The sequence below is a fragment of the Vespa velutina genome, chromosome 1 (assembly GCF_912470025.1).
Source record: "Vespa velutina chromosome 1, iVesVel2.1, whole genome shotgun sequence".
In the NCBI taxonomy this organism is placed as follows: Eukaryota; Metazoa; Arthropoda; class Insecta; order Hymenoptera; family Vespidae; genus Vespa; species Vespa velutina.
The window spans coordinates 13398964-13415234 of NC_062188.1; the positions used below are offsets into that span (position 1 = coordinate 13398964).

Consider the following 16271-nt stretch of genomic DNA (forward strand, 5'->3'; position numbering starts at 1 on the left):
AACTTTCGTTTATTTTCTCTCTCTCTCTCTCTCTCTCTCTATCTATCTATCTATCTCTCTATTTATCTATCTATCTATCTCTCTATCTATCTCTTTCTTTCTCTCTCTTTCAGTCGCTTAGACTTTTATACGCTTCGAGATTACCAATAATAACTACCGGTCAAACTATTTTTTTTTTTTTTTTTACTTTTCTCTCTTTTTTTTTCTTTATGAGACTCTTAAGCGTTACCTTCGACGCGAAGAAGCTCCGCTTCGTGAAAGTTGACCTCGAGATAACTTTCTACGAATAGCAAGATCTTATCGACAATCTTTGAGCCATTCATGCTAAAAACGTACGTACGTAAGTACGTAACTAAGCAAATTTATATACTTGGCTCTTTCCAGCAATTTACTTTTGTTGTAATATTTTTTGGATGTTCCATTAAATAGATTTTAAAATAGTTAGTCTTATCGAAAATATAAAAGTGAAAAATAGTCGATCAAATTTTTAGTATAGTATAAGGTCGACTATCAAAAATAAATCAAAGATAAAAAAAGAATTTATAAATAATTAATAAAAAGAGAAATATCAATAAGTTAGTTACGTTTATATGAAGAATTAGGATCGTTGATTAATTGTATACAATGTATTTTTATAGATGATTAAATAGTGATTTATGTTTCCTAGTTAAGAGAATCTTTCGATGTAAGATCAATCATTACTTTTTCAACGATTTTATCAAAAATACTACGAATTTCTCGTTATGTATAATATGGTACAACTTTCTAGACCAAATGATCTAGACGTCATGAATTATAATTTAATAACGAATAAATGGTGCAAATACGATTTCACATAACGTCAATCTGTAATTTATTTGATGTTCTACTAATCAACAATTGAATAAATGTCAATCATTTAATAAATTAACGAATTGTTATGGGCAGATTTTTATTTTCTCTCTCTCTCTCTCTCTCTCTCTCTCTCTCTCTCTCTCTCTCTCTCCGTCTTTCTCTCTGTATTATTACTTCCCGTTCTTATTATCGATCAATTGTATAGCTCTATAGCATTAAGGCTATGTATGTTCGTACTGTCGACCAACTGTCAGCAAATAAATCCACGAATGACCAAAAAATCAGACGACTAAACAAGTAGCCAATGCATCGCTTGTGCTTTCGTGATAGTTGTTGATTTGCTGATTTGTTAAATGCGTACGCTTATATCTCTTCTCTTGAATCAAGTCGACTGATCAATAGTGCGCCTACAATCAAAGCTTTTTACTTCGCTTACATCGATAATCATTGTCGACGTCATCAACGTTTTTACTCGAGCAGCACATAGTTGAACTGCTCGAACGAAGGAAACGTTGAGAAATTGTTTACGAGTTATTTTTATCGACCGTTCACGCTTATCTACGTTTAAACATGTTTATCGTGACATTTATGTGATCCATTGTGCTATAGCTTCCATTAAATAAATATAATTCTAATATTCGTAGAACTAAAATTAAATCAATTATGTAAACGTCGACATTCACACAGTCTATACATATATATTTAGATTTCTTTTTTATTATCCACTTATAAAAATATATCGTGGATATGTATCAATACAAGTATTATTATATCGTTGTAAATTGCAATAATAATTCAAGTAAGAAAATTTTTTAGTTTTACGATGAAGATACATAGAGAAAATGAAAAGAAAATAGGAAGAAATGAGAAGAGATAAGAAACGTAAAATTACAGGGAAGCCATTTAACGAAAATGATAAAAAAAAAGTATGGCTCTTGACTCTTGGATCATGATAAAGATAATTCTGGAGATCCCAGAGGTAAATTCTTTTTTCTTTTTTTTCAAAGGCGCGAGAAGCTGTTCGCGATACCGCAAAAACGATTCGGAGAGTAGACACGCGTTATTCCGTCGACGTTATTTTTCTTTGTGGCATCGGTGTGTCGAATTTTCCATTGGTTTATCGAAAAAGGGACATAGTATGTGCATACACGTGTAAATATGTATATCTGTATATACATATGTTCTCGATGCCACAAACTTTATTGCAAATAGGTATTCTTTCAAAAGTAGAAAAACTAAAGCAAGCTATACGAAGTTTTATATGTATATGTATATATATATATATATACATACATACATATATATGTACTATGTTTTTCTAAGCATATGTATGGATTGATTTTCAACGTGAGTCATACACATTACCTTCATGTTTCGTACTATTGATTTTCTTTAAAATCTTCGATAAAAATACAACGTCGCAGTTCTCCCGATCTACATTAAAAATACGTAGTAATAAAATAATTCAAGTCGACGTGATTTGATCCGGAATTTAATTTTAACGATGAATCTTAATCGCGTTGACATTAGTTGAGGTTCATACATTCGTATCATCCGTTTTACCACTAACGATAATTAGATTCCTTGATCGGATTGTCCAACACTATTATCAAAGTAAAATCTATGGCAAATATAGAATCTAAAACATCAATAAATATTTCAACCATCTCTACTCGATCCTCGATGTATTTACCTGCCTATATTTCATCGAATGCAGGACTGTTTCTTTAAAATCCGTTAAAATTCCTTCGCTATGAATTGGAAAACAGAAATGTTAAGAAAGTTACGATGAAAAGAAGAAATAATATCCGACACAACGTCGCGTCGTCGTGCTTCTAACCGGATCTTACGACTTAACTTGACTTAACTAACTCGATTTACCGAACTCGTGGGATATTCAAATATCGATATCATCGCATCTGCTCCGCAGGCAGCGCCAGTCGTGGCGATATAGCATCGCAAATTCAATTTCCACGAATACTCAGTCGCCTCCGTGGAATCAAAATGAGAAGAGGACGGAAGCACTTCGAGATGGGAGTTTCAAAGTCGAGCTATGCTCGTCGTCGTCTAAAGACGACATCGATTTTCCGAACCGAGTGCTTCCAAAGTACGTAAACGACGATGAATCGTGTAGCGTTGCCGAGATGCGATGGGAAACTTCTTATGGAAAATTGAAAAAGGATGAATTAACGCATCGCCAGTTACTTGGTGAAATGCGGTTTCTCGAGCGTAGAGAAAATTATGCGGAAATTATAGCTACAGAAAATCTATTTCAGTATATACCTATATACGAATGATAAATTGTATAAGTACGAATTGTATAAAGGTATAACGTAAACAAAGTAACAATGAACGCAGTGAATTTACACCGATAGTGAAAATAAATGAATTCATTAATAAGATACGGAAAGTCATATTTCATTGGAATTATCGACATAAACTTTGTTGTTAGGATACACAAGGACAACGATTCATTTGATACGAACCTGTTTTCGAAGCGATGGGAAGACTTGGAAGAACATTTGGTACGTTTCCACGGTTATTGCTATTCGATTAAAAGTATAACGTAGTGTACGAATGAAGAACATTCAGAGAACTGATGCCATTTCGAAAAAATATGTCAACACTGATAACAACATTTACGAAGACGAATCACGTTTGCACGACGAAAGCCTAGCGAGCACTGTTGGTGTTCCGCGGTTAAATATTCAACTATCGAGAATCGTACGCTTCTATAATAAACATTGGCTGTAACAGTTCGTTCATAATGTATCCGAACGAGTACACATGTCACGGCAGTGATATGCTATGAATTAGTGTCTCGATGATAAGTTAGATAAGGAATTAAAATATTTTTCTTTTTCTAACATTTTTACTACAAAACTCAATTTCTATCTTCTAAAAGATATACGATACTTTGAAATAAATAAATAAATATACATGAAAGTTTGAAACTCTTATCGCATCCCTGAACCGGCAGTTCCAAATAAATATGTTTCATTTTATTTCACATCCTATCATCCGATTTAAAGAGAATCCAATGCTTGAGAGGAGGATGATAACAACTTTTCGTTAGGCAATGTGCGGTATATCCTTCGTAGGAATAACATCCTATGGGAATACCATGGTCAGTCGTATTTCGAGTTTCGGTAGGGCAAACGGAATCGTGAGTCCGAGAGATACTTCGGCTATCTCCGGTATTCGAACGGGCTGGAAGCTCGAGTGGAAGCTCGTTTCGTATATTCGAAGCTTTCGAGCTTTAACTTCGATAGTGAACACGAATAGGTTACAGATTAGCGAGTTTGAAACATAAATGAATTTGTCATTAAGTCCGATTTGTTTGTTGCTTAAATGATCGTGATATTCAACTTTCATCGTATGAACGATTCGCTTTCACATCTTTCGGATTACTATTTTCCACCGAGCTTCCTTAAATTTATAAAGCGATTCTCTGTTTCTCTACTTGGAAAATCAGTGGACCGTCCGTTACACTTTGATAAATCATAGTACGAGTGTAGATAGCGTATTAATCTCACGAGTCAAACATATATATAATACATATCTACATATATATACTATATATACACATAGGTCCAACTGCTATCTCTTTCGACTCTTTTTCTTTCTTTTTCGTGATAAAAGTGAACGATCTAAAAATGTTCTACTCACAAATCTTTACAAAAATAAAGAAAGAAATTGAACAATAATTCTTCGAGTGAATAATTAGACAATATTTGTTGCTCCTGATCTCGATCATTCGCAAATGTTCTTTGACTTTCGAAGCAACAAGGAAGGGCATTGGTGGCAGACGAGAATGAATTAGTAATCTCATGCTAATCGTCGTACTTGGTAACAAGAGAGAAAGAGAGAGAGAGAGAGAGAGAGAGAGAGAGAGAGAGAGAGCGAGTGAGAGAGAGTGAGTGAGAAAGAGGATCGCTTTCGATTAACGTTAGAGCTACGAAGGAGGCTGGCGTACGAAGCAGTATCTATAAGAGAGACGAGTGTAAGCGTTGTAAGCGACGTGACGAGCATACGAGAATATGCTTCTAGAATTTCAAAGATAATTCGATCTGTTATGTGAATTCTTAAAGGGAAATGTTATTATTGTAATATTTACCGATGACCATATTTAGATGTTATTGAAATTAATTGATTTAGAGAAAGAAAAAAGAAATATCGGGAATTAATAATATAATAATAATCATTGTTACACATACTTATATAATTAATTTCAATGAGAAATATCTGGAGATATTGTCAAAATATCGATAATCGCTCTTTGCCCATAGTATTTGGAGAATGGATAAGTTTGCGTTAGGGCTGAAGATTAAATGGACCGGTGTTCCGTGTTTGGTGCCTCGATCGTTCGTTCAATTCACGCCGGTACTCTCATGCGTTGTTGCATAATCCACATCAGAGTTATGTAGATCTGGGGCTTATCGCTCCAGGATTTCCATTCTGTCTCATTATTAATTTCCATGCGTTAAGCAGCTGGAACAGGCTTTAGTTCAAAACCGGCACATCGTTGTACAAGCCGTTTCGAAATTCTTGTCACATTTCTACTAAACGCCATTAATTTTAAAAAGTGACTTTTATCGAAGCTACGATTGATATTAAATCTTTGTAAATGTTTTCTTTAAGAAAAAGAATATGACAAAGTAATTGGAATCTTAAGAGTTTAAAATAAAATCTTTTTTTAATTTTATCTAAATTAGGTTGATAATGAAATATTTTATTGGATCATTATATCAGTTCGATTTAAATTAGATATATCAGTTTCATAATTAATATTGTTCCATTAGATATCGTATTTTGTTCATTAGTCTCTTTTAACGAAGGCCGGAAGGATATCACTTCTATCTCGAAATACACAAGATATAAGAAAAAAAAAAAAATTATCAATAAAATTATTTTCATAGATTTATCAACGATTATATTTTATCTTTTCGTGATTACGAGTTGAAGGTTATCAAGAAATGTAATGTAAATACTTTCTACCTAATGATAGCTATTCAGTGATCGAAATTTCGCGAAAAACGAGAATGTAACAACTCTTTTTGTAATTTTTTTTTATTTAATCCCATAGAGATTCGTACAAGTGAGTTCGTGCTTTATTGACTGCAATGGGTTGAAGAAATTTTAATTCAATGAATAAAGAGAAAGAGAGAAAAAGAGAGAGAGAAAGAGAGAGAGAGAGAAAGAATGGGCTACGTTCAATGAATGCTGGTCTTAAATTCATGTAAAAAGAGGAACGAGCCGTTGTAAAAGTTGAACAAAAGTTTTAAACGAGCGTAGCGTACGAATATAATACAAGTTCGTGTCCTGTGGTAACTCGTAAACAAAGTTATTACATTTGGACTCTACGATATCGTAATAATTGCTTACCTTAATTTACACATGATTTCAATTTTTCGATCGAAGATTTACTACAATTTGCTATAATAGAATATTTACTGAATTCAATACTTCAATATGATGCACGAGTATTGCTGCTATAATACGGTGAAAGAACATAACATCGTAGCAACCTTTTTTTATTTACGAATAGCTTGACTGGTTCTTTTCTGTTATTCCCTTTGACGATATTTCAGGTTAGCAACCTAAAAACGTGTACATAAAAACGCGAAGTAGCCTTTACGATTTGAACATTAATGAAACGTATCGTGCATCGTTGAGCCTTCCTCGTCGTTGATAACGGAGCTATGAATAAGTATCTTCTTTCTTTTATTTTTGTTTGTTTGTTTTACTTTTACGAAATAGTAAGAAAGAAAAATGTAGATATAAAAATGTCGGAGTCTTTTAGAATACGAATTGAATTTAAGATATACAGCTGAGACCCATCGTAAGTTAGATAAAAAAAAAAAAAAGATAGAATACTCGAACAACTATAATAAACCGGATAAATATTTTTATCTCATAAAATTTGAAAATATTTGATTTTCTGTATAATTAAGATATACCATATCAAATATAGAAATAAAAAAAAAAAAAAGAGAACATTTGATCTTACGAAAAGAATTAGCCAAAATTAATGTCACTTTTATTAAAAAAAAAAAGAAAAAAAAAAGAAAAATTATTGGATAAGTATATACGTACATACATATCTATACTCTACCTGTATTTGATCATAGTTTTTCAAGTGCAAGATCTTCGAATTGCAACGGTTCCAATTCGCTTGAAGACAAGCTGCGACGTTAGTGATAAATGACGGAAAAGTAGAAGGAAATGAAAAGGGAAAGAACTGGTAGAAGGAAGGAAGGAAGGATAGCGATGACGTTCTGTGGAAAAGTACGAGGGACAATGCGAGGAGGAGTCGTAGTTGAAAGGATGTGAACAAAGCAGCTCTCACACAAGACATAGAGAAACAGTGAGATAGAAATAGAGATAGAGAGGATATTTTGACGATAAAAGGAGAGCATATTCTAGAAAAGTAGTTCTATGTTAATAATTATCATTATGAAGGGACGAAGGACGATTCTTTTGACGTTTTACGTAGAAGTTCATTTAGAGAGTACAAAAGAAAGATAGAAGGATAGGATATATTGATAAAAAAAAAAGAACAATATAACCCATTCTTAATTATAATCCATACTTAATTAATAATTATCATCGTGAAAGAATGAAAGGCGATCTTCCTGATTTTTTACGAAGGAGGCCATCTAAGGAGTACGAGAGAGAAAGAGAGAGAGAGAGAGAGAGAGAGAGAGAGAGAGAGAAAGAGAGAAAGAAAAAGAGAGAGAGACAGAGAGAGGAAGAGATAGAAACGCAGACGGAGAGAAGTCTATTGTAATCGGTAAATGCATTCGGCATTCACTCCGAACGGACACTCTAGAAGAAAGGAAGAGGAAAAGAAGAGTAGAGGTGACGAAGAGAAGGAAGTGAAGGAGGAGATGGAAAGAAGGTTCGAGGCAGACCTACATATTCTGAGCGTGGCCAATGAGACGGCGCAATGTGGCGAACGAAGCGAGGCACGGCCACGAAGCAGCATGATGCTAAGAGGGACGGAAGGAGGGAGAGAGAGGGGGGGCGGCGTACAAAGCGAGGGCAGCTCGGCGGCGCGCGACGCTACGTGGCTCCAGTTGCTCGCGAGCATCCGTAAGCGTTTGAACATGGCTTTCCGTTCGTCGAAAAGCGCAAGCGCCGTTCTTTCTTCGCGTTTCGCGCTTCTTGCGCTCGCGATTTTTGCCTTTTCCAAGTTTGCCGTCAAAGCTGACAATGGTCTCAAGGTCGAGACCATTTATTTACCAGAAATCTGCGAGGTCCATTCGAAAAAGGGCGACCAGCTGACTATGCATTATACCGGCACGCTTCAAGATGGTACCAAATTCGACTCAAGGTCAGTGGATGAAGTTTTTCGCTTGCTGAAGAGAAAGAGAAAGAGAGAGAGAGAGAGAGGAAGAGAGAGAGGGAGATGAAAAAGAGAAAAAAAAAGCGTGTGCGTGTCTCTTTAGCGATAGCTTTCTTTGAACCTTCTCTGAACCAAGATTAGATTTTTCTCTCTGGAGAGAATAATATTTAAAAATAAATATCAAATTAATGTAATCGAATGAATACGAATATAATTTTTCCTTTCGATCATGGAACATTAATGATGATGATGATGATGATGATAATGATGATGTATTTTCTAGAAACTTGCAACTATTTTAAACTTACTATTATCTTAGAAGAGATTAAAGAGACTTAGATGCACCGTATTATCTACGATTTACCGAACGTGATCCTCTTTCGTTTCCAACGTGATTTTACTGCGTTTATCAGAAAGTCTCAGAGTGCGTTGCTCCGAATTCGGTGATTCAATAGAATCAAACGAGGGAATGTAATTCGCTTGTGGATTTCGAATGCTCGATCGATCATCTTAGGGCTACTAAGGTGCATTGCCTTTTTATTTGATTCTCTCTAGCTATCTCCCTCGTTCTTTAGATAAAAAAAAAAGGAAAGAGAAAGCAAAAAAGATAAAGAGAAAGTACATCCAAATATAGTATTCTCTCCATTTGGCACGATCTTTTTTTTTTCACAAAATAAGACTTCATGACGATCCATTGGATCAATTTGACGATTTTAAATTTAAACGTTTCAAATTATGCGTTTAAATGAGTCTAACGATTTCGAAAAAGAAAATATTTATGTAAAATCATGTATTCAGAAATGAGGTCAAACTATTCTCCATTCTCATTAAATATCTCCTCTTTCTTTCTTGCTTATCTCAACTGAAATCCTTTTCTTTCTTTAATTATCGTCGAACAATGATATGTATTTTAATATATAACATTTCGCATCTTGTTCAATGAAAATCATATACTTTCTCTCTCTCTCTCTCTCTCTCTCTCTCTCTCTCTTTTTCTCTCGTACGCTTATTATTACGCGCTTGCCTCAACACTACGTACGACGACAAGAATATTCGATTATTCCGGCGGTAAATTTGTAATTACCGCGGATTTCATTTTCCAATGAACGTGGTCCAATCAATCTAGCTGGTCGCTAAGTTTCACACTGGATACTGCTTCGTCCATTGAATTCGGAATAATCAGAACTTCTCTGTTTGCGCTTTGATGAGTTTGCCCAGTGTTACACGTCGACCGAGAACCCAAGAGTGCTGCTTTTCCAGATTGAAAAGTTTACCCGCGATAATTGAGAATTTCTTGCGACGCAAACGTCCCTCTTCCATATTCCTCTTTCTCTTATCTTTCTTCTCTTCCCTTCCCACATCTAATATCACCAATCGCTCCTTCTACTCTTTCCGAATGGTAAATATTCGAAAGAATATAAAAACTCTCTGAGTGTTCCGTTCGATTCCTATCGGTACAAGAAAGATAACGAGTCTCAAACGAGTCTCGAGAAGGTCTCGACACTTTTAAATTCTTTCGTAGGCCGTTACAAGTACCGTTAAGCGGGCTTAATGTCATGGTATAGTAGACTGCTCGCACAATACCAAACTTGAAAACCGTTTCTTTGTAGACTTGAAATTAAAACTAAAATTTCCCACGTTACTTTCCTGACCTTTATTTTATTTGTTCAAGATTTTAATGCGATTTCTCACGCATGATATCATCGATAGACGATTAGATCGAAACAAAAGAAAATATTTATCATTTACACTGTAGTCTTCGATTGCTATTTTTACGTTTTTCTTTCTTTTTCTTTCTAGTTCCTTGACAAGACATCAATCCATAGAAAAGAAATATTTTATTTTGTTTTATCAATGAAATTGCTTTATATCGATCGATCAATCCTCGATATATAAATTTATATACATTCATACGTGTATATGTATATTGTTTCTTGATTATTTTTACAGAATTCAACCATCGTAAGTTTTTTTTTTTCTTTTTTTTCATTGCATCTGCATACATAAATCGCGTGTTAATTCATATTCTCATTAAGGTTAGAGATTGGCGAGCCAAAATTTCTATTGATCTCGAAAGATTATTTGCAAATAATAGAAGTTAAACGAAACTCAAAATAGTTGGTTATATTCATATATAATACATAGATATATTTGTCAAGTATATATTAATATAACGTTTATTTAATGGTAAATTAGTTGCATACACATACAATTGCAATACTTCCTGTTTATATAAAAATAAAAGAATGAATAAACATACGTTGGAACAAAATGATTATTCTCATTTTAAATCATAATCTTATCTCACGGCGAACCACCGGGTGCGATCTGTACGATCTTTAAAATGGCACGGCTTTGTTTGTTCGTGCGACGTATCGGCTATTTGCGTGCTTTCTGATAACGAAACTGGACGAGAATTTTGCGTGCGCCGTTGTAGGCACCGTTATCTTAACTCTTGGAATTGCTTGCTAAACTAAAGAAAAAAGAAAAAAAAAAAATTCGGTAAGTTAGAAGGACGAGAAAAAAATGAGTACGAAGTTCGTCTCTTGTAAGGGAAAAAAAAATTACCTACCTAACATTTAATTGTATCAACTAAAAGAGAAGAGAAGAGAAGAGGAGAGAGAGAGAGAGAGGGAGAGAGAGGGAGAGAGAGAGAAAGAGAAAGAAAAGATACCTTCGTTCTAAAGATAGTTTTCATAGCAAGAAGAGCTCATTCGTTTTCTTAGATTAGCAGTTATATCGCAAAAGGGCTAGCAAGCTAGTCACCACCAGCGGCGAGTTGACTACTTCTCAAGAGGGTGATAACGAGGAGCTTGAGTACGATAATGTTATCGAGCTTAACGGGTACTTCCTTTAGCGTGGACAGAAACGTTTTCCTCATCCTCTCTTAGTCGACACAAAAGCACGTTATCGTTCTTACTCGTTGTGTTTGCAAGTTTTTGAAATCTTTTTCACTTTCTTCTTCTTCTATCCCTTCCTATTTTTTTTTTTTTCATCTTCAACAGTTTCCTCCGAGTCAAACAAGGTCAATGAAACTTACGATGCTCGTAATTAGGTCCGTCGCGCACTGTTGGCCAGTCGCTAGATTCTCACTGGGTCCAAGAGAATATATGAGCAGACTACGTATTACTTTGTTGTGGCAATCACTGAATTCAAGAGAATATATGAGGGCGTATGCGCTTGGTCGTCACGACCGCGAATACATGAGTGAGTGAGAGAGAGAGAGAGAGAGAGAGAGAGAGAGAGAGAGAGAGAGAGAGAGAGAGAGAGAGAGAGAGAAGGAGAGAGAAAGATGGCACCGGATGACTCGATTGGTCGCTTGGTTTCTAGTCTTTCATCGAGCAAATCGCCGGCGACAGTATGCAACGTGCCTTACCGTGTATGTGCGGTCGCTAAACGGCCGTTGCGGTTTAACCGGTCGAAACGAGAACTCACAACGTTACGACAGATCGATTAGAATTCTACTCGACGGTTTTGCTGACAACGCCGTGATGTACGAGGCTCGAAATGTCTCGAACTGATAGATCTTAAAGAAGTGATCATCCTCGAACATCGAAGTTTTATTTCAAACAAAGCGAAAATATCACGTACTTTCTCCTTTTACTTTCACTTATTTAACATTTCCTGTAGTACTAATTCATCCTTATCGTCATCGTAGTTGAATTATGGATTACATATAGTTAGAGATTACAGCTTTCTCCTATTAGTACGGCATCGAAATCAGTTAATTCGCTAGCTTGGCGAAGCTTCGCATTGTCCTCCTCATTCGTTCCTTGACACGTCGATCGATTAATTGAAATCCGAATAGCATTGGTAATGCAAACGTCGATCGAATTGAGCGATCATCGGACCAGTTCAATTTTAAGCCGTTATCTCTAACAAGGATAACGATCTTTACTACTAATCTAACTTCGATTCAATCGAAATGATTTCGATCTGTTTATCATTCCTCACAATCACATTGATAAAGAGAGAGGATGAACATTATCTATTTTAATATTTAACAATTGTATTTCCTTTTAATTCTTCAAAAACAATATTGTCAATCTATTTTCGTAGCTAATAGAATAGAGATACTTCAATAATTTGAATATTTTGCATTTATCCTTCAACCGAATATGTTATACAGGAAAAACGAGTAAAATTGTTCGCGTAGTTGCAAACGAGTGGCATAAAGAAGAAAGAGAGAGATAGAAAACCGTGAAATGGCATTAAATTGATTTTGAAACACGATGTTTTAAACTCGCAAACGGAAATTATCGAACGAGGCCGCGGGCGAAGCTCTTTCCCGTTATTAACTGCGTCGGAAAACGCGGCCACCCCTCTCGATAGTAAGTGTAAACTGCGAAGCTCATCCCATAAACACGAAGCGGCATAGCTCGCTTGTAACCCGCTGCTACAACGTCCGGCAATACTCGTTCAGTATTTTATTCCGAAACCGCCAGACTCTAGCCATTTCTACGCCACCCCAATGCCGTTATTTCCTTTTCCCCTTCTTCGTTATTTTTTTTTTTTACTTTCTTTTTTCCTACTCCCTCGTTCTCTCCGCTACCCTGGAAAAAAGGAGCTCTCGCGCGAGTGAATCCGTTCGCGAGTCGAGATGCATCTCTCTGTGTTCTTCCCTCGGTTTATTCACTCGGTTTTGCCCTCGAAAGTTCTACGTCGTAAGCAACGATCCGAAGACGAAGAACCGAATGACGCTTCCCTCGTTTACACTTGCTCGTCTTTCTTTTTTCATCGTGCCTTTTGCAATAAAATTATCTTGAATTTGCTCGTAGCAATAATAATAAGAAATATTACATTTAAAATATTATAACTCGCTGATATAGTTAAATACAATTTAAACGATTGCAATCGTTTTTATTAATAATGAAAAATGTTCCGTTCGTTTCCTATTCTACTTTCTTATATTTCATTTGACTTTCTTATGGTTAACACGTATAAAATTTCTTTTTTCTTTTTTCTTTTTCTTTTCTTGTTTTTTTTTTTCTTTTTTTAATCGTAACAATGTTTACAATATTTATTACGTTTCAAAGAATTCATTGAAGAAAGTAAATAATGATAAAGGAAAGAAAATCGCGAAAATTTTCATTAACCTTTCGTGTGTATTTTTACGTATCGTACTGACTGGCAATGTTTGTATATAAACACTTACAAAGTTAAGAGAATGAGTATAAGGAATAAGAAAAGGACGTAATGAACGAGCGAATGAACGAACGAACGAACGTAAGTACATAAGTACGTACATATAGTAGATATCATGTTGGGAATTTGAAAAGACTAGCATCAGAGATGTTAAGAAGACGACGTTGCTCTCGATGGAGCCAGTATATTTTTAATTAAGAAACAAGGCCTATAATATACATACACATAAACACATATACAGACAGGATACCGGCGGTTTTAGTAGAAAACACGAGAACGTTGGCCCATTTCCTTGTACAACGGTACTTGATTTAATTAGTGCCAGCTCGTCTCTCTTTCTCTCTCTCTCTCTCTCTCTTGTCTTCTTCCTGGTCCGCCTCTTTGTTGAAGAGGGTAAGCAGAGGAAAATAGAAAACGGAAAGGAAAGGTAAAGGAACGGAAAAGAAAAAAAAAGTAAAGGAACTGAAAGAGAAGAAAACGACGAAGGAAGAGAAAAAAGAAAAAGGAAAGAGAAATAGAACCATAGAGAAAGAGAGAGAGAGAGAGAGAGAGAGAGCGAGAAAGAGAAAGAGATGGTATAGGCGATGGTAAATGTTTTTCCTTGTGGGAAAACCTACGTAAAGGAGCTACATCACTAGTCCGGACGACCAGGGAAAGAGAATGTCGATGGACAAACGACCGTGTTCCTGTTTCTTTGCGTAGAGAAAAACTTTTAATGAACAGCTTATAAAATGTGTATTAATCGAGTCAATGAAAAAATTTTCAAATACAACGCTAGTTCAATTAACGAGATATTTTTCTCCCTTTTTCTTGTATTATTTTACTCTTTTTTTTTCTTTTTTTTTTTTTTTTGTTTTTTACCATTGAACCATTAACATTTTCAAGTCCACGTGAATTTCTTTATAACGATTAACAAATCCAAACTACGTTTCTCTTTTACTTTATCTTCTTTACAATAAAACGTAAAAAAAAAAAAAAGAACGAAAGAAGAAAAAGATTTGTAATCTCTCTGAGAATGGCGAAACATTTTACCTTTTCAGAGTTGTACTATATATAACCTTTGTTTTTTTCACTGCTTAATATCCTGTCGTGTATCTCTATCCTCTGTAAAGAGTCGACTTTAATTCATCAGACGTATAGATTAATTAACGCATACTTGGCTTGATGTCGTCACAAGCCAACGAATTTCATTCTACGTACTGACAGAATAAACATTTTCTCATCGCTCTTTCTCTCTCTCTCTCTCTCTCTCTCTCTCTCTCTCTCTCTCTTTCTTTCTTTCTATCTATCTATCTTTTTTTCTTTCCTTCACACACACACACACACACACATACATATATATGTATCTTATTCTTGTAAGTTAGATTTTAATATTCAACTTTTATTTTTATTAAATTTGTAAATATTTAACGAGAGTAAGATGGAAGAAGATCTTGCAATACTAGAGCAATTGATATTGATAGGTTTGATACTAATACGACTAAGTTGATGGGTTAATTCCGTTCAAGTCTTCTTCTGGCTCTCTTTTGTTTCTCAAATGGCCCTCGAAAGAGATTTAGTTTTTAAGATTTCGTCTGAATCATATACATAAATTCTCTGTCTTTTTTTTTTAGCTTTTACGAGCTGCAATTTATCTTGATACGCGATCGTGACGCTTAGATATTAATTGATATCAGTCAAAAATATTTAAATATCCTGTACTACGTTACAAAGTAAAACGAGCATGATATACACTTTTGGTTAATGTCTCGCTCATCGATCGTTCTTCTTCCAGTCACGTTCTAAAGAGAACCATCTACTTGAGAGTTTTTTTTTACGATAATTGCTCTCGAAAGTATTATGAAATTTTTTATTCATTTGAAAAAGACTTCGAGAATTTTTATTCTCGGATAGTCACTAAAATATCGATAATTTTACGAAATTTTATTATCGAACAGAATTCTCAGAATCTTATTCATTTGAGATTCGTCTATACTCGTCTATGTTTATTTATTTGTTCTACAATTTGTTTAGGGATAAGCATGAGATAATTTATGCATTAATCTGTTCAATATTGAATTAACTTTATATATTATTCTTAATGCAAAGATCTCATATTTCTTTCATTCTTTTTTTATCTCAGAATTTCTATGCTATTACTCTCCGATAAATACTCTCAGTAAAAATATTGATTCCTTCGATAATAATATTCCTTTGTTTTCATTCGAATGCATACTATAACGAAAACAATCAATCTCGGATAGTTGAATCATGTTTTCAAATAATTACTCTCAAACGCAATGTAAATTAGTGCATTAGCGAGAAATACTCTCGAGAGCAACTCATGATAGTTTTACTCTCAGTGAGGACAGCTAAGACATATATTCTTGTATATATGTATGCACATACATATATATATATATATATATATGTGTGTGTGTGTGTATGTGTTATACGATTATATTTGCTTTATCAGTTAAAGTAAACATTACGTATTCTTAACTTCTAATTAATTCGTATAACAATTATTATTATTATCGAATGTCATAGACACTTATAATCATTGATACACTTTCTTACTCTGTTTTCTCGACTCTTCGATACAACATCGATATATGTATATATGTATATACTATATATCTGCCGTGCTTGTTTTGAATGGTCCGGCACAAATCACTCGGATCTACCGCCTACATCGTTGCAGCCATTACATTCTCGCATAAATTTCCACTTTCAAATGAGAGAAAGCCGTGATATGTGAACAAAAAGAAGAGGGGTAACGATTTCATGTTTGCGACATAATCTTATCGAACCGGCATTGCGTATACATTCATCCATACTAGTTGCTTAATTAAGTCACGTTGTTCCTTAGAAATCGAATGGAGAGTTTCTAGATTTCAACGAATCGAATGACTTTGTCTCGAAACGAATGATTGTATTTTCGATCTATTTTCGAAATATTTCC

The 16271-nt window shown here is 34.7% G+C and overlaps 2 protein-coding genes across 4 annotated transcripts in view; one reads left to right on the forward strand and one right to left on the reverse strand.

Annotated features, from left to right (window-relative positions):
* LOC124952652 (protein NDRG3) overlaps positions 1–11312 on the reverse strand; it is a 71133-nt gene extending 59821 nt beyond the window's left edge. Inside the window, exon 1 of one of the 2 annotated variants that reach the window (XM_047502920.1) lies at positions 11223–11312. Coding sequence is in view for 1 of the 2 variants with exons in the window: in XM_047502876.1 (XP_047358832.1) it covers positions 3321–3422 (102 nt within the window). In the remaining variant the exon portion in view is untranslated. Of the gene's footprint in view, positions 1–3320; positions 3507–11222 lie in introns of those variants that run through there. The other variant, XM_047502876.1, reaches the window with a different exon arrangement.
* LOC124952700 (peptidyl-prolyl cis-trans isomerase FKBP14) overlaps positions 7617–16271 on the forward strand; it is a 37527-nt gene continuing 28872 nt past the window's right edge. For both annotated transcript variants that reach the window (XM_047502981.1, XM_047502990.1), the window contains exon 1: positions 7617–8170. In XM_047502981.1, the coding sequence (XP_047358937.1) occupies positions 7632–8170 (539 nt within the window). In that variant the 5' untranslated portion in view covers positions 7617–7631. The remainder of the gene's footprint in view (positions 8171–16271) is intronic.